Here is a 24633-nt window from a genome sequence, read left to right on the forward strand (position 1 = left end):
GGATTTTTTGTGTATTGTTTTTATTTATATATATATATATATATATATATATATATATATATATATATATATATATAATATATATATATATATATATATATATATATACAGTTGAAGTCGGAAATTTACATACACTTAGGTTGGAATCATTAAAACTTGTTTTTCAACCACTCCACAAATTTCTTGTTAACAAACTATAGTTTTGGCAAGTCGGTTAGGACATTTACTTTGTGCATGACACAAGTAATTTTTCCAACAATCGTTTACAGACAGATTATTTCACTTATAATTCACTGTATCACAATTCCAGTGGGTCAGAAGTTTACATACACTAAGTTGACTGTGCCTTTAAACAGCTTGGAAAATTCCAGAAAATGATGTCATGGCTTTAGAAGCTTCTGATAGGCTAATTGACATCATTTGAGTCAATTGGAGGTGTACCTGTGGATGTATTTCAAGGCCTACCTTCAAACTCAGTGCCTCTTTGCTTGACATCATGGGAAAATCTAAAGAAATCATCCAAGACCTCAGAAAAGACCTCCACAAGTCTGGTTCATCCTTGGGAGCAATTTCCAAACGCCTGAAGGTACCACGTTCATCTGTACAAACAATAGTACGCAAGTATAAACACCATGGGACCACGCAGCCGTCATACCGCTCAGGAAGGAGACGCGTTCTGTCTCCTAGAGATGAACGTACTTTGGTGCGAAAAGTGAAAATCAATCCGAGAACAACAGCAAAGGACCTTGTGAAGATGCTGGAGGAAACAGGTACCAAAGTATCTATATTCACAGTAAAACGAGTCCTATATCGACCTAACCTGAAAGGCCGCTCAGCAAGGAAGAAGCCACTGCTCCAAAACCACCATAAAAAAAGCCAGACTACGGTTTGCAACTGCACATGGGGACAAATATCGTAATTTTTGGAAAAATGTCCTCTGGTCTGATGAAACAAAAATAGAACGGTTTGGCCATAATGACCATCGTTAAGTTTGGAGGAAAAAGGGGGTTTCTTGCAAGCCGAAGAACACCATCCCAACCGTGAAACACGGGGCTAGCAGCATCATGCTGTGGGGGTGCTTTGCTGCAGGAGGGACTGGTGCACTTCACAAAATAGATGGCATCATGAGGAAGGAAAATTATGTGGATATATTGAAGCAACATCTCAAGACATCAGTCAGGAAGTTAAAGCTTGGTTGCAAATGGGTCTTCCAAATGGACAATGACCCCAAGCATACTTCCAAAGTTGTGGCAAAATGGCTTAAGGACAACAAAGTAAAGGTATTGGAGTGGCCATCACAAAGCCCTGACCTCAATCCTAAAGAAAACGTGTGGGCAGAACTGAAAAAGGATGTGCGAGCAAGGAGGCCTACAAACCTGACTCAGTTACACCAGCTCTGCCAGGAGGAATGGGCCAAAATTCACCCAACTTATTGTGGGAAGCTTGTGGAAGGCTACCCAAAACATTTGACCCAAGTTAAACAATTTAAAGGCAATGCTACCAAATACTAATTGAGTGTATGTAAACTTCTGACCCACTGGGAATGTGATGAAATAAATAAAAGCTGAAATCAATCATTCTCTCTACTATTATTCTGACATTTCACATTCTTAAAATAAAGTGGTGATCCTAACTGACTTAAAACAGGGAATTTTTACTAGGATTAAATGTCAGGAATTGTGAAAAACTGAGTTTAAATGTATTTGGCTAAGGTGTATGTAAACTTCCGACTTCAACTTTATATAGGATGAGCCATGACTAGAATACACTGTTTTCATATAAAGTGGGTTGAACAGTATGTAAACATTATTGAAGTGACCAGTGTTCAATGACTCTATTTACATAGGGAGGCAGTCTCTAAGGTGCAGGGTAGAGTACCGGTGGTAGCCGGCTAGTAACAGTGGCTTAGGTTCAGTTCAGGGTACTGGGTGGAGACCGGCTATTGGTGACTAACAGTCTGATGACCTGGAGATGGAAGCCATTTCTCAGTCTCTCGGTCCCAGCTTTCATGCACCTATACTGTCTCCACCTTTTAGATGGTAATGGGGTGAACAGGCCGTGGCTCGGGTGGCTGAGGTCCTTGATGATCTTCTTGGCATTCCTGTGACACCAGGTGCTGTAAATGTCCTGGATGGCAGGCAGTGTGCCCCCGAGATGAGTTGAGCTGACCACACCACCCTCTGGAGAGCCCTGCGGTTGCGTATGGCGCAATTGCCATACCAGGCAGTGATACAGTCAGAGAGGATGCTCTCAATGGTGCAATTGTACAAATTCATGAGGGTCTTTGGGGCCAAGTCAAATTTCTTCAGCCTCCGGAGGTTGAAGAGGTGCTGTTTTGCCTTCACCATGCTGTTTGTGTGAAGGAACCATATCAGGTTGTCAGTGATGTGCACGCCGAGGAACTTGAAGCTTTTGATCCTCTCCCTGTCAATGTGTATGGGGGAGTGCTCCCTCTGCTGTCTCCTATATTCTACGATCAGCTCCTTCGTTTTGTTGACGTTGAGGGAGAGGTTATTTTCCTGGCACCACTCTGCCAGGTCTCTCACCTCCTTCCTGTAGGCTTTCTCTTCGTTGTTGGTAATCAGGCCTACCACTGTTGTGTCGTCAGCAAACTTGATGATTGAGTTTGAGACGTGTCATGGTTGAACAGGGAGTACAGGAGGGGGCTGAGCACGCACCCCTGTGGGGCCCCCGTGTTGAGGATCAGCGAGACAGAGTTGTTGTTGCCTACCTTCAACACTTGGAGTCGGCCCGTCAGGAAGTCCAGGACCCAGTTGCACAGGGAGGGGTTCAGACCCAGTTCCCTGAGCTTAGTGATGAGCTTGGAGGGCACTATGGTGTTGAAGGCTGAGCTGTAGTCAATGAACAGCATTCCTACATAGGTATTACTCTTGTCCAGGTGGGATAGGGCAGTGTGCAGGGAAATGGCGATTGCGTCACCCGTGGATCTGTTGGGGCGATATGCGAATTGTAGTGGGTCTAGGGTGTTGGGTAAGGTGGAGGTGATATGGTCCCTAACTAACCTCTCAGCACTTCATGATGACAGAAGTGAGTGCTACGGGGCAATAGTCATTTAGTTCAGTTACCTTCGCTTTCTTCGGTATAGGAACAATGGTGGACATCTTGATGCAAGTGGGGACAACAGACTGGGATATGGAGAGATTTAATATGTCCGTAAACACTCCAGCCAGCTGGTCTGCACATGCTCTGAGGACGCTGCTTGAGATGCCGTCTTGGCCGGCAGCCTTAACACGCTTAAATGACTTACTCACGTTGCCAACGGAGAACGAGAGCACACAGTCCTCATGAGCGTCGGGGGCCTGCGTCGGCGGATCGATTTCAACAACTCTACTAGTCCTTCTGTTTGTCTTCCAGTCATTCTTCCCACTGTTCTCAGAGTTACTCTTCTGTCCCGGCCCCTGGGCTTAGCCAGGTCTGGTTTATGTGTATGTTTTCCAGTTCTGGGCTGTAGGCTATGTGTGTGGCCACTGAGGTTTGGCATCTCCACCATTGGGAACCACCATGGCTAATTTAGAGTCCATGTAATCTATATACAGCTCTATGGGAAAGCAGCCATTTTGCATTTAAGCCCCGTATTTGATTTCAGGCTTTGACTCAGTGGACTTTGGGCTGGTTTTCTTTAGAGTTGGACGCCCATTGTCATCATGCCGTGTCTCCAGCTCTAGATGATGGCGTGTGTTTGAGTAATGTGGCCAGACAGGCGAAGGGTGTGTTCAACTCCCCCTTTTCCAGCCACCCTTACTTCCTAGCTCTCTAATCCTTATAATCTCTTTCTCCTCCCTCCCTATTTTTCTTCCCTCGCTCTCCCTCTTCTCTCCCTCCTCCCTTTATCTCTGTCTCTCTCTTTCTCTCTCTCCCCGCCTCCCTCTCTCTCCCCCCTCTCCCTCTTCTCTCTCTGTCTCAGGCGGTGGAGAGGGAGCAGGTGGACAGTATTCAACCCAAGCTGCAGCGCGTGAACGCGGTGGGCCAGGGCCTGATCCAGAGTGCAGCCAAACACACAGACACCCAGGCTCTGGAGCACGACCTAGAGACCACCAACCTCAGATGGAACTCCCTCAACAAGAGGGTAAGTCTGTCTATCTGTTTGTTTGTAATGGTATGTCTGTGCTGATGTTTGTGCTATGGTTTGTGTCTGACTGAGTATGCATATTTATGTGTTGCGTTTGTTTGGTGTGTGCGAATGGAGGGATGGGTTTGTATGGAATCAGGTTTATGTCTTCGTGCATGTATGTCCATGTCAACATTGTCCCCCTCACTCACTGCATTGTTCCTTGACCAGGTTGCAGAGCGCATTGCTCAGTTGCAGGAAGCCCTGTTGCATTGTGGGAAGTTCCAGGATGCCCTGGAGCCTCTTCTGAGCTGGCTGAGTGACACAGAGGAGCTGGTAGCCAATCAGAAGCCCCCGTCAGCTGAATACAGAGTGGTCAAGGCCCAGATCCAGGAACAGAAGGTGATGAGTGGAGAAAGGGATGATAGATGGAATGATGGATGAGTATCTAGATGGAGAGATAGATAGATAGATTGAGGAACATATATTTTATTTCAATACCAAGTATTTTCCCTATATCATATACAGAGTCATTATGACTAAGAATTGACTGGTCATTAGAGACATTTGGAACCTAGATTTGGATAAAATGAGCTTAATAAGAACTTTGATTCATATATTTGCACTTTATTTATTCATAGATAATAATATAATTGGCTATTCGTGTTATTCAGTTGTCCTTATTTTCACCAAGAAACATTTAGCACATGAAAGGGGGAAACACCCACACACATCTTTTGGCGGAGGAAAAGCCCAATTGACAGTCTGGTTGGCATACAACACACCAGTTCACAGAGATGACGGATTACAATGGTTTTTCAGAGAAACCGAGAGGCAGAAAACACAATGCCTGCTCTCCCTGTTTATCTGACACACTTCCCGTGTTTGCGTGTCGAGGAGCACGGAGGATTCAGCCACTTCACTCAGTCATACGTGTTTACATCCGCCACTGAAAGTAGAGCCTCACTGAGGGTCAGTGGAGAGGAAACTGGAGATGAGTGCCGTTTAACGGGGGCCCGTTCAACGTCACTGAACAGTTATGAATGTTTTCAGAAAGGGAAGTACTGCCAAATTGAGCTACTACTCATAGTGAACGTCCTCAAAAGAGGAGTGGCCTGATATTTGAGAATAATATATTGTTGAGGAACACTGCAAAACATTGCGGTATTGAATGTGAAGTATGTTCTAGCTATCTTACCAACTGTTTAACGCAGAAATCCTTCTGGTCTTGAATATACCCCTAACCCTAGTATACATGCAGAACAAACATTATGAGAGTTGGTATTATTTGTGGTGTTGAACGTACCTTCTATGTCTGTCATTTTCCAGCTGTTACAAAGACTACTGGACGACCGCAGAGCCACTTTTCAGATGATCCAGGGAGAGGGAGAGAGGATTGCAGCCACGGCCGAGACTCAGGACCGAGACAAGATCCAGAAACAGCTGGAGAGTCTGGGAGAGAGATGGGGCGAGCTGCTGGAGAAGGCCATGGCAAGGTAACGTACATTATTGTATGGACACACTACACATAAGAATTGATAGAACCAGTCCTCATTCATCGTGTACATGCACCACAGTCAGCGAATACATACACACTCAACACCACATAAAGACTCTTACACATGCATAGTATGCACACACACACACACACACACACACACACACACACACACACACACACACACACACACACACACACACACACACACACACACACACACTAGCCTACCTACTTCACTACCACTACTTCAGTACACAACCCACACATTCCTGACTGTCACATCGGACTACTTATTTAGATCTACAATGAGACATTGATATACAAAAGCGACCCAAACCCTCACTCCCTCCTCCTCCCCCCTCTGCAGGCAGTGCCAGTTGGAGGAGCTGCAGACGCTGGCACTGCAGTTCCACGAGGCGGTGGAGCCTCTAGGAGAGTGGCTGAGTGCCACAGAGAGACGCCTGAGCACCGCCGAGCCCATGGGAACCCAGACAACTAAGATCACCCAGCAGATTACGAAACACAAGGTAATGTGGATGACGGTAACGTGGATGACGGTGTCACAAGCTAACGTGGATGACGGTAATGTGGATGACGGTGTCACAAGGTAACGTGTCCCTCTCGACACATGGATTGTGTTGAAGTCCCTGGAATGAAACTAGGGAGAGAAGAGGATGGTACCGGAATGAAAAACGGGTTACTTTCCAATGAGAGAAAGAAAGGGAACCCCAGGCTCAACCATTTCCCCCTCATCATTTTGATATGATTTCAATATTATATTTCATTGAACCTTTTTTGTTGTTTATGATTTTATGTTGTCGTTATTGTAAGTTATCAGCATAGTTAGCACTCATTCATTCCTTATGATTCATGGCCATTCCTGATGATTTATGGCCATTCCTTATGATTCATGGCCATTCCTTATGATTTATGGCCATTCCTTATGATTTATGGCCATTCCTTATGATTTATGGCCATTCCTTATGATTTATGGCCATTCCTTATGATTTCTCATCTGCATGCTCTCATTTTATTTTATTTGTTTTTTTTCTTCTGTTCTTCCTCCTCTCTCCTTTACCCCCCCTCCCCTCATCTCCCCTCCACCCTCTCCTCTCCACACACACCACACCAGGCCGTCGAAGAGGCCGTCTCCTCTAGAGGAGCCGAGGTCGACCGCCTCGAGGCCCTCGGCCAATCCCTGGCGCCCCTCAGCTGCGCGGCCGACCGTGATTGGCTGGGGGAGCGCGTGGGGGCGGTGCGGCTAGGCCATTCGGAGCTCAGTGATTGGTGCCAACGCAGGGCCGTCATGCTGGAGCAGGCCTTGGCCAATGCCCAGCTGTTTGGGGAGGATGAGGTGGAGGTGCTCAACTGGCTGGCTGAGGTGGGCCAGCGGCTGGGACAGGTGTCGGTGCAGAGCTACCAGCCGGGGGTCCTCACCCAGCAGCACAAGCACACACTGGTACGATACTATGGTTTGGACAGGGAGTAGCTATTCATTATCACACAGTGGTAGGATACTACCGCACTACCACAGGGAGTATTGTATTGGCTAGTACTGTCTAGACATTGAGTAGCAATATGAATGACTTCTATTACTCTCTATAGGGTGTTCATTCTATTTTCTCTCCACTTCCCCCATCAGTCTTTGAATGAAGAGATCGTGAGCAGGAAGAAGCAGGTTGACCAGGCCATCAAGAACGGACAGGCCCTGCTCAAGCAAACCACAGGTACAGTACAACCTCTTAACTCTGGAAACTACGAAATCTCCCTTCCCTGATTCTGGACCGGCTCTCCCGTGGCCCGCATCTAACCATCACCAGCCAAACAGCCAGAACTGTTCCTGGACCTGTCGTTATAAAGGCATATTATAACCACGGAGCCTGGATTCCACTGACTCTGGGTCTGTTGTTAACCCCTGCAGGTGAAGAGGTTCTGCTGATCCAGGAGAAGCTGGACGGTATCAAGTCTCGCTACGCTGAGATGACGGCCGGGAGCAGCAAAGCCCTCCGCACACTGGAGCAGGCCCTGCAGCTGAGCACGCGATTCGCCAGCGCCCACGACGACCTCAACCAATGGCTGGACAAGGTGGAGGCGGAGCTCAACGTCATGGAGCCCGACGCCACGCCGGCCTATCAGGACAGACAGAAGGTAGGGGCCGTTTTCTTAACAGTATGCTGTGAATATATAATATATGCTGTGTAAACATATTTACAATCTTCAATATTTCCAGATGTTCAGTGGTCATTTCAATTAATGACAAACCCATTGATTCTTAAAGAATAACTTATAGATTCCTTATTCCTTAGCCCAACTGTCTTGTGGTTATTATAATTGTTCTTACTGTAGCGTAAGTAGGACTTATATCTTGAGTTGAAGATACTCAATCTGTGTGTGTGTGTTTCTCTCCCAGGAGCTGAAGTGTGTATCAGCGGAGAAACGTCTGGTTTTGGACACGGTCAACGAGGTGGGCAATGCCCTCTTAGACCTGGTGCCCTGGCGTGCCCGTGAGGGTCTGGACCGCCTGGTGGCTGACGACAACCAGCGCTACCGAACGGCGGACGAGACCATCACCCAGCGGGTAAAGCTGGTACAGGCTGCCATCCAGAGGTCACAACAGGTACTGCAATGTGACAAAATCAAATGAAAGTTTATTGGTCGCGTACACCATTAGTACTTCATTGAGTACTGGCTGCTGAGTCCATTCAGTGATCGTATATATTTACAGTGCATGATGGTGTTGATAGTTAAAGGTAGGCCTAATTGTATAAGTTCAGGATTTGAATAGTTTTTATTTTCAGGTCTTCATTCTCTCTATCTTTGTCTGTATGATGTGTAGAAGTAATTCATGAGGTTTCTGCTCTCGTTGTCAATAAGAGGATGATGCTAATGTTGTAGCATTTCCCTCTGGTCTTCTCTTAGCATGAGGAGGCTCTGTGTAATGCTAACCAGCTAACGCTATTGTAAATGCTAATAACATATCATCCTCTCAGTCAGTATGGGGAGGCTGAGTGTGCCATGCTAACTGTGTCTATCTCTCTGTGCCTCAGTATGAGGAGGCGGTGGACGCGGAGCTGACCTGGACTGGGGAGACTGAGAGGAAGTTATCCTCCCTAGGTCCTCTGAGTCTGGAGCCTGACGTCACCGTGGCCCAGCTACAGGTCCAGAGGGCCTTCAATATCGACATCATCCGACACAAAGACACAGTGGACCAGCTACTCAACACCAGGGACGACATCCTGGAGACCTGCAGCGACCAGCAGAGAGATGCTCTGGTGGTGAGAAGAGAGGGACGAATAGGAAGGGGAGAGTGTTTGGGGAGAGCGAAAGAGGGCAGAGAAATGCAGGGAGTCAGAGAGAAGGGTGAAAGGCTTCCAAACACCCCAAGAGGACTTTTGTAACATATAAGCAATGACCAATTTTAAGAAAAGTTAATTCACAGGAAAATCTAATGACATGATAGACGTATTATTAAATATTATAAACAAGGAGGGAAATATTGTGTTTTGGCCTCGAAATACAAATATGCAAATTCTCTTGTATTTTGTGCTTGAAGTAAAACGGCACAACAGTAGTAGACAAAATGGGAAATATTCCAGTGATTTTTGCCGAGTTACCAAATGTGAACCATTCTAACCGCTTTTCCTCTGCTCTCTCTCCTCAGGAGAAGACTGACTCACTGTCTGCCCGCTACGAGGCGGTGAGCCAGCAGCACCAGGAGCGTTTCTCAGCCCTGGAGCAGGCCCAGGTCCTGGTGGCCCGTTTCTGGGAGACCCAGGAGGACCTGGAGCCCTGGCTGGGGGAGACGGAGACCCTTATCGCCCAGCTGCCCCCACCCGCCATCGACACCGAGGCCCTGCGTCTACAACAGGAACAGATGAGGGTGAGGAGGGAGCGTTGGAAGGAGGCAGAAGGGGGAGGGAGTGGGATGGGAGTAGGCTCTAATGACTGTATTTGAACTAATATCCTTGTGAAAAGATGTATCATGTCGAAGGAGTTCCAGCACTTCTACTTTTTATCATTTGCCTTTTTTCATTTCTCCCTCTCTTTCTGTGTGGTACTCTAACTCTACCACTCTCTCAATCACACTATCCATCTTCCTCCTTCCTTATTCTCCACTCTTTCTGCCTCTCCTTTCTTTCTTTCTCCCTCCCTCCATACCTCCTCCAGCTTCTGAGGGAGTCCATATCAGAGCACAAGCCCCACATCGACAAGCTGCTGAAGATCGGCCCCCAGCTGGCTGCTCTGAGTCACCAGGAGGGGGCCACGGTGAGGCAGCGCTACAGCGACGCCGAGAAACGCTACGTGGCCATCAAGGAGGTGGTCAAGGGTCGCGCCACCACCCTGGATGAGGCCGTGTCTCAGTCTGCACAGGTATGGTTTCGTAAAGTGAATTTGAAATTAGATTGTAGCTTGAAAGGGTGTCAATTGCCGACGCTTGTGTCTGCCGATTGATGCCCCAATACAACTGAACTATGGCATCCATATGAGGAAATCTGATGACTTCCTTATATGGATGCCGTAAGCCTTGTTGTATACATATTTGGAAGTCATCAGATTTCCTCATATGGATGCCATGCGTACAAGCTAGCTGCTAATGGCATTATGAGATCAATGTACACTTATACTCCTCTTCCACAACAGAGTGGTGTGGTATTAGGCATTGGCTGTAGTGTAGTTGTATTTCTGGGACCAATGCTCAAACTATAGTATGATGGTGTACTGGACTCTTTACTTGGAGCTGTGTTTTGGCTCTTTTTGCTAATTTCCATAAAAGGAATGGAAGAGAGAACTTATTCTTGCGCTCCAAGAAATGTTGCAATGATCTTCGAAAGTCTTGGTCATAATATGATGGTAGTGGTAGTAATAGTAGCTATTTGCTAAACTACACAGCTTCTTGCTACGCTTGTAGTAAAGAAATGGTTACATACAACTCGCTTTTCCCATTTCTATTTCCATAAGTAACATTCACATTTTATTTCAATAGTTCTCTTGTCAAATGCTCTCTCATAGCACCTAATTGAATAAATCATGAGCCACCATTGATTATCACGGAGCGCGAAGCTGATTGTTGCTGCTGTTGGTATTGCTTGGCCAGAGTGTGTGCATGTCACTGATCTAACACAATGTATTGTGTCTCCACCTCCCATCCCATCCCTAATGGACCATATCACCCACTTATCTTTATGCATCCTTCTCTCTCTCTTTTCATCCCTCCTAAACCACCAACCTCCATACCTCTCTACCCCCCCCCTAAATTCCCAACCCTCCCTTGTGCCTTACATTTCCCCCTATCCTTGCACTCCTCAATCCCTCCATCCTTCCATCACTCCCTCCCTGGTTTGCTCCATCCCTCCACCCCACCTCTTACTCATTGTGGATGTGCTGTATGTGTTGACCCACCATTTCCTCCATCCGTCGTCACTTCTCACTGCAATCACCCAGCTGGTAGAGGTAAGACCACTGACTGACCTGTACTGACGCCAACCGACCACAACGTGACTTAGTAACCATAGTACTGACCCAGATGTACTGACACAACTTACAGAAATGGTTTTGTTAGTTATTAGAATTCCTTCCTGCGTGAACCTTGTCTAGGCTTAGACAACCCTCTATAACTCCTAAGAATACTTTGTCCAATGCCTCTCCTCTTTCCCAATTAGTGTGTTTTGATATGTATGGCAATTGGCAACTCTAGGTTTGCCCTCCTCTCTGTTCCAGTCCATGTTACACATTTTGACATTGCTCAAATGCAGTTATTTAACAAAAATGTCCATATAACCTTTATCAACAACCACTTAGTGAGGCTGTGGTAATAATGTGTGCTGATTGAAAGTTGGGCGCAGTATTCCTAATTAAGTCAACTTTATTAATGTATAGTAAATACATCTATAGTACTCCCACATCACATGCCCGTCCAAGTATCCAAAATTACATGGTATTTTTTGGTAAGATCTCTGCATTTTCGCACCATCAAAATGTCACCCCTCCCCTCAGAATACATATGAAAGTATGTATAATAACACGAAAAAATCTTGAACGTCTCTGCATGGTCAATCCGACGTCTGCAGTGGCCATACAGCATTTGCTGCAATACGGCCTCTGTAGAAGTCAGGGCATTCATAATTATTGCGCTTCGCAGAGAAGAGCAGAGCTGTTGTGAAGGAAGTTGTCAAAGAAGTGAGTTTGTGTTCATACAGGACCTCCCGCCCCCACCTACCGTCAACCAATCATGTCAATGCGGAGCTATACGGAGCCCTCCACATTGTTACAAAAATTGGGAGGCGCACGGCATTGCCGTACGGAGCTCGATTTGGCCTCCGCAAGCCTCCGGAGGCTCCGCAATTGCGTCACACCCTCCATACGGAGCCTCCGGACAGCATTGGCGGATCAAGCATAAATCATCGATTAGTCACATTACATTTACATTTTACATTTTACATTACCCACCTCCTCTTCTTAACCCTTTCTCTCCACCCCCTCCCTCTTCCCCTCCCAGTTCCACGACAGGATGGACCCCCTGTTGGAGACCCTGGAAGGGGCTGTGCAGCGCCTCCGATCCCCTCCTCCCGTGGCGGCGGAGGTGGATAAGATCCGGGAGCAGCTAGCTGATCACAAGGCAACAGGGCTGGAGCTGGACAAATTGCTGCCCTCCTTCTCTGCCCTGTGTGCCCGCGGCGAGGAGCTCATCAGTCGAGCAGCCCACGACGACCCTGCTGCTCAGGGTGAGTGCCTGAAACACACACAGAGATACACTTACATATATACTGTGTACAAACAAACACACACAGAGATACACTTACATATATACTGTGTACAAACAAACACAAACACACACACATCACATACGTCACCCAGGGATACACTCATACACAAGAGACAGTGATTCATAAGGGTGGCAGGTACCTTAGCGTTTAAGAGCATTGGGCCAGTAACCGGAAGGTCGCTGGTTCAAAACCCAAAGCCGAGTAGGTGGAAATCTGTCGTTGTGCCCTTGAGCAAGGCACTTAACCTTAATTGCTCCTGTAAGTCACTCTGGATAAGAGTGTCTGCTAAATTACTCAATATGAGGAGAGTGACTAAAACGTCAATTTCTCAGTACGTCACTTCATAAATATGAATGAGTGCTCTGTGCAGTGGTAGTGGGAGTGTAGCCTACTCACTCTCTAAAATACCACTGTTGAGAGCTAGTCACTAGATGGCCATGCTAGAAGGGACAAAAGCAGCAATAACATCAGAAATTATAAGCAAGTACATGAGCTATTAGTTGTAATGTTATGGTTAGGTTCAGGGCTAAAATAATGAATAATTACTTGTCTTTACATACAATTCCTCCATCCATTTTCACATACACGACCGTTCAAAAGTTTGGGGTCACTTAGAAATGTCCTTGTTTTCGAAAGAAAAGCTATTTTTTTCTTTGCAACTCTGCCTAGAAGGTCAGCATCCCGGAGTCGCCTCTTCACTGTTGACATTGAGACTGGTGTTTTGCAGGTACTATTTAATGAAGCTGCCAGTTGAGGACCTGTGAGGCGTTTGTTTCTCAAACTAGTATTTGTCCTCTTGCTCAGTTGTGCACTGAGGCCTCCCACTCCTCTTTCTATTCTGGTTAGAGCCAGTTTGCGCTGTTCTGTGAAGGGAGTAGTACACAGCATTGTACGAGATCTTCACTTTCTTGGCAATTTCTCGCATGGAATAGCCTTCATTTCTCAGAACAAGAATAGACTGACGGGTTTCAGAAGAAAGTTATTTGTTTCTGGCCATTTTGATCCTGTAATCGAACCCACAATTGCTGATGCTCCAGATACTCAACTAGTCTCAAGAAGGCCAGTTTTATTGCTTCTTTAATCAGCACAACAGTTTTCAGCTGTGCTAACATAATTGCAAAATAGTTTTCTAATGATCAATTAGCCTTTTAAATTGATAAACTTGGATTATCAAACACAACATGCCATTGGAACACAGGACTGATGGTTGCTGATAATGGACCTCTGTACGCCTATGTAGATATTCCATAAAAAATCAGCTGTTTCCAGCTACAATAGCCATTTACAACATTAACAATGTCTACACTGTATTTCTGATCAATTTGATGTTCTTTTAATGGACAAAAAAATTGAATTTCTTTCGAAAACAAGGACATTTCTAAGTGACCCCAAACTTTTGAACGGTAGTATAGCTAATCGCAAATAGTGACTCTGTCCTTTCAAGCATGGACAAATACCACCACGCTTTCAGATTCATTCCCAACTCTCTCACCCCCCTCTTTCCCCATCCCAGCCGTGCGTTCCCGTCTCCTGCGCCTGCGCTCCCTGTGGGATGAAATCCGGCAGAGGGCTGAGGAGCGGGAGGGGAAGCTGACAGACGTCTTGGACCTGGCTGGGAAGTTCTGGGCCGACATGGCGGCACTACTGAGCACGCTCCGTGACTCGCAGGACATCGTCAAGGAGCTGGAGGACCCCGGGGTGGACCCCTCCCTCATCAAACAGCAGATAGAGGCTGCAGAGGTACGTATGGAGAAGGGGATGGAGGGTTGCTGAGAGAGGGGGGGTAAGAAAAGGAGAGGATATGAAGGAGTGGTGAAGATGAAGAGGATAAATGTGAAGGAATGGTGCCAGCATGTTGGTAGCTATGTAACAGCCTTTACACCTTCTGTTTGAAACGTGCAATGTATTTACTGTAGCAGTGGTGTAAAGTAACTAAGTAAAAATACTTTGAAGTACTACTTATGTATTTTTGGGGGTATCTGTACTTTACTTTACTATTTAGACTACCAGTCAAACGTTTGGACACACCTACTCATTCAAGGGTTTTTTTTTATTAATTTTTTTTTTTGACATTGTAGAATAATAGTGAAGTCATCATAACTATGAAATAACATGTAGTAACCAAAAAAAGTGTTAAACAAATAAAGATATATTTAATATTTGAGATTCTTCAAAGTAGCCACCCTTTGCCTTGATGACAGCTTTGCACACTCCTGGCATTCTCTCAACCAGCTTCACCTGGAATGCTTTTCCAACAGTCTTGAAGGAGTTCCCACATATGCTGAGCACTTGTTGGCTGCTTTTCCTTCACTCTACCGTCCGACTCATCCCAAACCATCTCAATTGGGTTGAGGTCGGGGGATTGTGGAGGCCAGGTCATCTGATGCAGCACTCCGTCACTCTCCTTCTTGGTAAAATAGCCCTTACACAGCCTTGGAGGTGTGTTGGGACATTGTCCTGTTGAAAAACAAATGAAAGTCCCACTAAGCCCAAACCAGATGGGGTGGTGTATCGCTGCAGAATGCTGTGGTAGCCATGCTGGTTAAGTGTGCCTTGAATTCTAAATAAATCACAGACGACAGTGTCACCAGCAAAGCACCCCCACACCATAACACCACCTCCTCCATGCTTTACAGTGGGAACTACACATGCAGAGATAATTCGTTCACCCACACCGCCTCACAAAGACACGGCGGTTTGAACCAAAAATCTCTTGCAGCAATTCGACCATGAAAGCCTGATTCACACAGTCCCCTATGAACAGTTGATGTTGAGATGTGTCTGTTACTTGAACTCTGTGAAGCATTTATTTGGGCTGCATTTTCTGATGCTGATAACTCTAATGAATTTATCCTCTGCAGCAGAGGTAACTCTGGTTCTTCCTTTCCTGTGGCGGTCCTCATGAGAGCCAGTTTCATCATAGTGCTTGATGGTTTTTGCGACTGCACTTGAAGAAACTTTCAAAGTTCTTGAAATGTTCCGTATTGACTGACCTTCATGTCTTAAAGTAATGATGGACTGTCGTTTCTCTTTGCTTATTTGAGCTGTTCTTGCCATAATATGGACTTGGTCTTTACCAAATAGGGCTATCTTCTGTATACACCCCCTACCTTGTCACAACACTACTGATTGGCTCAAACGCATTAAGAAGGAAAGAAATTCCACAAATTAACTTTTAAGAAGGCACACCTGTTAATTTAAATGCATTCCATGAAGCTGGATGAGAGAATGCCAAGAGTGTGCAAAGCTGTCATCAAGGCAAAGGGTGGCTACTTTGAAGAATCTCAAATATAAAATATACTTTTGATTTGTTTAACACTTTTTTGGTTACTACATAATTCCATGTGTTATTTCATAGTTTTGTTGTCTTCACTATTATTCTACAATGTAAAAAGAAATAAAAACCCTTGAATGAGTAGGTGTGTCCAAACTTTTGACTGGTAGTGTATATTTTAGACAACTTTTACTCCACTACATTCCTAAAGAAAATATGTACTTTTAACAATTGATACTTCTGATATTTTCCCATACTGTACATTTCCCCTGACACCCAAAAGTACTCTTACGAATGCTTAGCAGGACAATTGTCCAATTCACACACTTATCAAGGGAACACGTGGTCATTCCTACTGCCTCTGATCTGGTGGATCATCGATAACAAAATCTGAAAATACAGATACATTCCGTAACATAATAAGAATATTCATTGAAATTTTGGAGTAGGTGCAAGATAAGAAAAAATGATTACAAAGGTTTGAGAGGTCTAACTGGTGTCTCCGAGTTGTCACACACCTCTCCGAACTGTGCACAGTTCCTAAGTAATTTCAGTGCACTTTTATGACTCAAGGAAATAGCTTTTTTGAGTTCTCCTAGCTGTGCCATTGAGGAACTGAAGCAAGCACACTTGTAGTTTTTTGTTTGGAACATAGCCCTGCGTCCCCACCATCACACAATGACTGTTTATGCAATCCAAAAACATTCAATAAAAAATCACAATCTGGGTCAGGTGGGCATCATTTGAAAGCTTATTCTATTGCCAACATGGCTAGCTAAGCTAGAATATGATCTTCACTGTTAGGCTTTCAAAAGGCATGTCAGACAAACAGATTGTAATTGTGGTGCGCATAGAATGGAGTCATGAGTGCATTCGAGTGAGTGTTCCGTGGCTAATTTTCTTCACGATACGACAGACATAGGCTCATTCTGTACAGGACAACCCAGGGTATGACGCATGTCATCCTTGTAACTGTGGATCAAACATAGCGATCATAAACATTGACACTGTAAATGACATGAGTTTTCAAATATGTAAATGTGAAGTGCACATTTGGACTCATGGGTGTGTGTGGTTTGCTTGTTTATTGGATCCCCATTAGCTTTTGCAGACGCATCAGCTACTCTTTCTGGGGACATGAGTATGACATCAAAGTGGTATTTGTTATAACGTCTCATCTTTCAGAACACATCGACTCCTCTCGATTCACAGCAGTTCCCTCACTCCGATAACAACAAATGTGCAGAAGTAGCCCAATTAGAGGGAGCATCATCTTGTCGCACGCGGTGCACAAGTTTATAACGGCTGTCAGTCAAAACTGTGAGGCGGAGAACGTCATGTATAGCATGTTACTGTACAGCCACTGCATTTCAATTTAGGAGCTTATAAATGACAAATCTGTCAATTTCAATACTGGATGACAGGGGCTGCGAGTGGAAAGGGCTACGTATATTTAAAACCAGATACCTTTAGACTTTTACTCAAGTAGTATTTTACTGGGTGACTTTTACTTGAATCATTTTCTATTTTTACTTTTACTCAAGTATGACAAGTGGGTACTTTTTCCACCACTGTACTGTAGTTAGCTCAGAGTTAGGAAAGGGAAAGAATATGCAGAGGTAGTTACTGATAAGTGTGATGACTTTTGGGTTATCTGATCTGTCCATCTATGTTTGTCTGTGTCTCTGCCTGCCTGCCTGTCTCTCTCACTCTCTCTCTCTCTCACTCGCTCTCTCTCGCTCTCACTCACTCTCTCTCACTCACTCATCAGGCCATCAAGGCCGAGACAGACGGACTGAGGGAGGAGCTGGAGTTTGTACGAACCCTTGGGGCTGACCTCATCTTCGCCTGCGGAGAAACAGAGAAACCTGAGGTCAAGAAGACCATCGACGAGGTAGGAGGTGTACAGGATGACAACCAACTTCAAGACAGGATCAAACAAATCAAGAACATTAATGGACTCATTGCATTATATTTTTTGTGTCTCGATTTTCTGTTTGTCTTTTTATTGCAGTACAGTATATGTTTTATCTTTCCTCTCTTCTTCCTTCTCTCTATCCGTTTCTCAGATGAATGCCGCCTGGGAAGGCCTGAACCGGACGTGGAGAGAGAGGATGGAGAGGTTGGAGGAGGCCATGACGGCTTCTGTGCAGTACCAGGATGCATTGCAGGTCAGTGTCCCAGAATGCATCACTCTTTCAGCTCAGTGTGTCAGATAATTAAATAATCTGGTATTTATTGCACTAGTTCTTTAGGAAAGTAGATGCTTAGAGGAAATGTAAATCTGTCATGAAGTAGAGGCAGCTATAAGTATCAGAACCTCGATCGTCATTATAGTTTTCAGAAGTTAGATTGACTCGTGTGTGTGTGTGTGTGTGTGTGTGTGTGTGTGTGTGTTGCAGAGCATGTTTGACTACCTGGACAACGCAGTGATAAAGCTGTGTGATATGTCCACTGTGGGCACTGATCTGGGAACTGTCAAACAGCAGATCGAAGAACTCAAGGTTTGAATCATAATCGACTTTTGTCATGTAGCTTTGATATAAATAGTATACTTAATATTTTCCTATATGTTTTTATCATCCTCCAAATATTTATAATATTTATTGTACTTAAAAAACGGTTTTGACGAAAAGATAACATTCTCGGTAAGTCAAAAATACGCTCTTGGTCAAAAAAGTTAACTATCACTTTAATGATAAGCAAATTGCTAGTGCAGGCCTGACTCCTCTCTCCTCTCCTCCCCTCTGAGAAGCAGTACAAGGTGGAGGTGTACCAGCAGCAGATAGACATGGAGAAGCTGTGCCACCAGGGGGAGCTGCTGCTCAAGAAGGTCTCGGACCAGACCGACAGAGACATGATCCAGGAGCCCCTTACGGAGCTCCGACACCTCTGGGACAACCTGGGGGACAAGATCACGCACAGACAGGTACACAGACTATGCATTGACCTGTTGTACCCAGTGACTCCCTAACTATTGGACAGTAGCTACAGTAGCACTGCTGCCCTCTCTACAAGAACGCCTTCAGACCTCCGGTCCTCTGGAACTCAAACTCACTGTCGGCTAATAGCGCTACATTGTTGTAGGGAACCCAATATTTGCCAAATCAAGTTTGTCATTTACACACATAGAAATATGGATTATCTTTCTATGGTTACACATGCATAATAGATTCTACCATTAAAAGTTGTGGTAAATAAATTAAAATGAATTGATACTTCAGATATGTACAATAGATTACAGATTGCAATACAATGCTACATGATTACTGAATAACCGCTGTTTTCCCTATGCTGTTTCCTACAGCATAAGGTGGAGGGTGCTCTCCTGGCACTGGGTCAGTTCCAGCATGCCTTGTCTGAGCTGCAGTCCTGGCTGAGTCACACCCATGCCACCCTGGACACACAGAGACCCATCAACTCTGACCCCAAGGCCATCGAGATAGAACTGGCCAAGCACCACGTACGTCTACCTCTCTACATCTATTCCTCCCACACTCTTACCTATCAACTCTCCATTTCTTCTTTACTCTTTAAGTTCTAGACTCTTAACGGCCAGTTTCCCGAGACCCATATTAAGCCAATCCTGTACTAAAAAGCACTTTCAATGGAGATTCTCCATCAGGAAAACGGCCTTATTAGTCTACCTCTACCTCTCTCATCTATCCTCAATCTCCCCTCCATATCAGCCTCACTTCTGTTATTTTCCCTTATAGATTATGCATGGCAGCCATTTTGTGCCAGAATGCTTGCTTCACATCAGTTATTGCATTGGAGAAGTGTAACCAACACACCCTCCCTCCATCTCTCCCTCTCTCTCTTTCAGGTGCTGAGGAATGACGTGCTGTCCCATCGGTCCACGGTGGAGACGGTGAACGCGGCGGGGGCTGAGCTGCTGGAGTCCAGTCCCGGGGACGAGGCCAACCACCTCCGCGGCCAGCTGGACCACCTCAACCGCGGCTGGGAGAACCTGCTACTCAAGACCCAGGACCGACAGAAACTACTGGAGGCCGCACTACACCAGGTAAGAATAATACAGGAGGACTGGGCTGAGAAGAGTTACAGTATAAGTACTGTTTAACTGAACTGAACTAAGCGAAAAGAAAGAATGAAACCATTTCTATCCATTTCATCTTACCCCTCCCTGTAATTATATTTCTATATTAGGGGTTTCCAACTTGTACAAATAAGATTATCAAGTCGCCCTAGCAAAATGTGTTATTTCCCAGTTAAGTAATGGTTTAAGTACTGTACTTAATCTTAACTAAGCTAAAATCACAGGGCTAATGAATGAACCACACAGTAGCACTGCCATTAACACACAACTCATGACTTCCTCTCTTGTTTCCGCTCTCCTCTTCCCCTCCTCCTTGTCCCTCGTTCCCCAGGCGGAGGGTTTCCATGGTGAGCTGGAGGAGTTCCTGCAGTGGCTGAGGAGGACAGAGAGCCAGCTGTCTGCAGCCAAACCCACAGGTGGCCTGCCTGAGACCGCCCGGGAGCAGCTGCAGCAGCACCTGGTAATACTGGGGATACATTTTATAATACTGCAGCCTGCCCATACATACATGAGATATGATGTGATGGAGAAAACACATGCACCCACTAAATATGATGGATAATACTCATTCACTGTACAATCTACTATCTAATCTGTAAACATGTTGTTTTTAACCATGTGTAACGGGTGTGTTATACATGCACAATACATAACCTATGTAGTTTAACACCTGTTGTTATTGGGTGGATCCTCAAAGTATCAAACTCCTCATTCCAAACCATGGCCACATATGTTTACCATTCATTATGGAGGTTATTCATTGTTCATCCATTCAACCCTTTGAAAACATCTGTGTGTGTGTCTATAGGAGCTCCAGACCCAGTTGGCCCAGCGCGCTGAGCAGTACAACCGGCTGCTGGACGCGGGAGAGTCCATGTTGCTTTCCCGCGGGGGGGAGGAGGGTGGCCCCGGAGCTGGTACGACCCAGACCCAACAGAACCTGGCCCTGCTGCAGAACAAGTGGGCCAGCCTGAACACCAAGATGGACGACCGCAGGGTAAGAGAGGAACCTTCTGTTTAGATGCATGAATGAAGGGCTTACTTCTTTAAAAACCCTGACGGAGGCCAAAAGCTGAAACACCTCAGTGTTTACTTGTAACAATAAAGAAGCTTGCTATTTACTTCCATTGTTCTCCAAAGGATGCAGAATCTTCTCTCTAAGAGCTACTTCAGAAAATGTAATGGTTGCTGAGATTAGAGCTGAATGCTAACTTGAGAAACAAGTACCTAACGCAAAGTCGTGCATATTTAATTTGTATATGTATACGAATAGCTGCACTCATGTATTTCTTAGGTAGGTTTTAGACTCAAACTAATACAATATAGATTTTCACAGATAGACTATAAAAAACACTGTTTTACATAGGAGCTGTATCTATAAGTTACCTTCAAACCTTTCACTGACCATTTTGCTCCCCCTCCACTCCCCACCGTAGGCGAAGCTAGACGAGGCGGTGTCGCTGGCCACAGGGTTCCAGTCCTCCCTCCAGGACACCATCAACTGGCTGACCCAGGCAGAGCAGACCCTCAACATGGCCCAGCCCCCCTCCCTCATCCTGGACACTGTCCTCTTCCAGATAGATGAACACAAGGTAGGGGCAGTTTAGGCACCATGGAAGTATAGAGATCCTATGTTATACGTGATTGACATTAATTTCTATGGTAGGTGGGGTTATACTGGTGAGAAGTTACAATGGAATGGAATGTGATAGAATATACTTGACTGTATTTTACATAAATATATTCAAATGGAATATTGCAGTTTATCATGCAATAATATGTAAGTGAATGATGAGTTGACTTATCATATTCATCAGACATTTTGCAGACTTAATACATTTCCCTTACTCCCACCCCTCCTTTTTGTTAGCTGATCTGCATGTGCATATACGGCTGAAATCATGGTACCCAGAACCAAATCAGCGAATCAATTTTATGTTAAGGCTGTCATGAGGGACTAATACAATTGTAAAACGCTCTCTGTCTATCTCTGTTCACCCCAGGTGTTTGTGAATGAGGTGAACACCCACAGGGAGCAGGTGCTGGCCCTGGAGAAGGCTGGCTCTCAGCTGCGTTTCGCCAGTCTGAAGCAGGATGTGGTTCTGATCAAGAACCTGCTGCTGAGTGTACAGGCCCGCTGGGACAAGCTGGTGCAGAGGTCCCTGGACCGCGGCAGACACCTCGACGAGGCCCGCAAGAGGGCCAAGCAGGTACCCTACTAGTACTGACCCCGGAGTGGTAACTCGCCCTAACCAATATGCAGCACCTGAATGGATGATATATGGCAGCCATTTTGTACCAGAATGCACACACATCAATAAGAGATGATACACCAGTTTCTCTTGACCTCCCTCTAGTTCCATGAGGCGTGGAGGAAACTGTCTGACTGGCTGGAGGAGGCTGAGAGCCGTCTAGACTCAGAGCTGGAGATCTCCAACGAGCCAGACAAGATCAAAGTACATCTGACCAAACACAAGGTACAGTAGGAATCCCACTTTAAAGCTCACTGTATGGGTCTTGCATGGAAATAATAGGGTTCTGAGTGATACCCACACACAACATATGATTAGGCTGCACAATGTAGATCCTCTGTGCTTTTGTGAGATTTTTCACTTACCTGTACGACATGCTATCCTTAACTAAATACCCCTCTCTCTGTCTCCCTCCTCCCGCCCGAAGGAGTTTCAGAAGGCTCTGGGCTCTAAGCAGCCGGTGTATGACACCACAGTGAGGTCTGGTAAAGCCATGAGGGACAAGGCCACGCTGCCCGAAGACACCCAGAAACTAGACCACCTACTGGGGGAGGTCAGGGACAAATGGGACACCGTTTGTGGGAAGAGTGTGGAGAGGTGAGGGGAAAACTTGACGCCAAATGCTTTATTAGTATGACTATTATGGTAGGGTTCTCCAACTCCAGTCCTGGAGAGCGACTGATTGTACAGGTTTCTGTTCCAGCTGCCCAGCACTAAGTAACGCACCTGATTCAGCTAATTCTGGTCCTGATTGAACCCCACAATTATTGATTGGTTATTTGAAACAAGCGTGTTAAAGCAGGTCTGGAACAAAAGCCTGCAAACCCAGTAGCTCTCCAGGATGCTGACATATAGAATACTGGATCATAAAAGCAAAGTTCATATAATGATAGCTACAATTTCAATGTAATGTGACAGCTGACTTTTTCCTTCTCCATCTCTCATCCAGGCAACACAAGCTGGAGGAGGCCCTGCTGTTCTCAGGTCAGTTTGCTGAGGCCCTGCAGGCCCTGGTGGACTGGCTGTACCGTGTAGAACCCCAGCTGGCTGAAGATTTGCCTGTCCATGGAGACCTGGACCTGGTCTCCAACCTCATGGACTCTCACAAGGTATTTATTTATTTATGTAACAGCAAATGTTAGACTATTGGTTACCATCGGTTATGAAAAAATATTAAATAATCCACAAAAAAGCCTATACTTACATTTGCTCAGTACCTCATTGCCCAAGCAGCATTAAATGTGAATTCTTATTTATCAAACATCATGTTTGACCCATTTTTCCTATTGGGGACTAATTTAATATATATTCATTCATATTTCACCCCTGTGCCCTATGTTTAGGGTTAACACTATTTCCATGTTGTTTGACCACTATTCGGTTATGTCTCCTCAGGCCTTCCAAAAGGAGTTGGGGAAGAGGACCACTAGTGTCCACGCCCTGAAGCGCTCAGCCAGAGAACTGATGGAGACGGGCCGCGACGACACCGCCTGGGTCAAAGTTCAACTGCAAGAGCTCAGCAACCGCTGGGACACAGTCTGTGCCCTGTCCGTCACCAAGCAGACCCGCCTCCAGCAGGCCCTCAAACAGGTCAGTTGGGAAGAAGCCGCCAAGTGGTTATGCCATCTTTATTGTTTTTATGTATTAATACAATACTTCAAAGATACAAAAAATCATGAATTTGATGATAATTTAATGTAAAGATACAGATAATTTCAGTTAATCTTCTTTTCCTTCATTAATGCTATCTGTGCAAGCACAGTACAGTGTATAAGACCTTAAACTTAGCAAAAGCTAGATAAAACTGAAAACCCTTTTCTCTATCCTTCTAATGATCCCTCCCTCTTTCATCCCTCTCTCTCAGGCGGAGGAGTTCCGCACGGCGGTGCAGCTGCTTCTGGAATGGCTGTCAGAGGCAGAGCAGACGCTGCGTTTCCGTGGGGTGCTGCCCGAGGAGGCGGAGACTCTGCAGACGCTGCTCCACACCCACCGGAACTTCATGGCCACGGTGGAGGAGAAGAGGACAGACGTGAACCAGGCAGCGGGCCAGGGCGAGGCCATCCTCACCGCGTGCCACGCCGACTGTATCACCACCATCAAACACTGGATTACCATCATCCGAGCCCGCTTCGAAGAGGTAGGTTGGCTGGAGAGGGAATGGGAGAGAGAGAGTGGGATGAATAGAGAGATAAGTGAGGGGGTAAAGATTTTAAAGCCCTGTTGGGCCAGATAGTCATTTCAAGTATTTCACCCATTAATTGGTGCATTTTGCTTCTATAGGTCCTCACATGGGCCAAACAGCACGAGCAGCGTCTGGAGACGGCTCTGACAGAGCTACTCAACAACGCCACTCTATTGGAGGAGTTGTTGTCATGGCTGCAGTGGGCGGAGACCACCCTAGTCCAGCGTGACGGAGAGACTCTTCCACAGGACATCCCTCAGCTCAAAACACTCATCACAGAACACCAGGTGGGAGGAGCCTACCTTTCTCAAACCCTCATTGGCTAAGTTGCTATTATAATTGTTATCACCCTTTCTGATTGGCTGTCTAATGTCAATCCATTGTTCCCAGGTGTTTATGGAGGAGATGACCCGGAAACAGCCTGACGTGGACAAAGTGACCAAGACTTACAAGAGGAAACCAGCAGAGCCCCCTAGCAGCCTAGCTGAGAGGAGAGGAGCTCGTACGTTACCTTATTTTACCTCACAGAGATGC

General features: G+C 45.7%; 1 protein-coding gene across 14 annotated transcripts in view; it reads left to right on the forward strand.

Moving 5' to 3' along the window:
* Window positions 1-24633, forward strand: part of LOC121586404 (microtubule-actin cross-linking factor 1-like) — a 268894-nt gene that overhangs the window by 227121 nt on the left and 17140 nt on the right. For 7 of the 14 annotated variants that reach the window (XM_045226332.1, XM_045226336.1, XM_045226335.1 and 4 more), the window contains 31 exons: window positions 3926-4087; window positions 4301-4471; window positions 5399-5565; window positions 5938-6097; window positions 6703-7029; window positions 7213-7297; window positions 7492-7718; window positions 7981-8187; window positions 8618-8845; window positions 9232-9450; window positions 9738-9941; window positions 11013-11021; window positions 12067-12292; window positions 13848-14074; window positions 17380-17502; window positions 17678-17779; window positions 18011-18112; window positions 18364-18537; window positions 18916-19071; window positions 19435-19632; window positions 19997-20125; window positions 20474-20662; window positions 21102-21257; window positions 21669-21875; window positions 22023-22142; window positions 22345-22514; window positions 22867-23026; window positions 23313-23507; window positions 23782-24054; window positions 24198-24386; window positions 24490-24601. In XM_045226332.1, the coding sequence (XP_045082267.1) occupies window positions 3926-4087; window positions 4301-4471; window positions 5399-5565; window positions 5938-6097; window positions 6703-7029; window positions 7213-7297; window positions 7492-7718; window positions 7981-8187; window positions 8618-8845; window positions 9232-9450; window positions 9738-9941; window positions 11013-11021; window positions 12067-12292; window positions 13848-14074; window positions 17380-17502; window positions 17678-17779; window positions 18011-18112; window positions 18364-18537; window positions 18916-19071; window positions 19435-19632; window positions 19997-20125; window positions 20474-20662; window positions 21102-21257; window positions 21669-21875; window positions 22023-22142; window positions 22345-22514; window positions 22867-23026; window positions 23313-23507; window positions 23782-24054; window positions 24198-24386; window positions 24490-24601 (5374 nt within the window). The remainder of the gene's footprint in view (window positions 1-3925; window positions 4088-4300; window positions 4472-5398; window positions 5566-5937; window positions 6098-6702; window positions 7030-7212; window positions 7298-7491; window positions 7719-7980; window positions 8188-8617; window positions 8846-9231; window positions 9451-9737; window positions 9942-11012; window positions 11022-12066; window positions 12293-13847; window positions 14075-17379; window positions 17503-17677; window positions 17780-18010; window positions 18113-18363; window positions 18538-18915; window positions 19072-19434; window positions 19633-19996; window positions 20126-20473; window positions 20663-21101; window positions 21258-21668; window positions 21876-22022; window positions 22143-22344; window positions 22515-22866; window positions 23027-23312; window positions 23508-23781; window positions 24055-24197; window positions 24387-24489; window positions 24602-24633) is intronic. The other 7 variants (XM_045226333.1, XM_045226342.1, XM_045226345.1 and 4 more) reach the window with 3 other exon arrangements.

Source organism: Coregonus clupeaformis, chromosome 17 (genome assembly GCF_020615455.1).
Source record: "Coregonus clupeaformis isolate EN_2021a chromosome 17, ASM2061545v1, whole genome shotgun sequence".
NCBI lineage: Eukaryota > Metazoa > Chordata > Actinopteri > Salmoniformes > Salmonidae > Coregonus > Coregonus clupeaformis.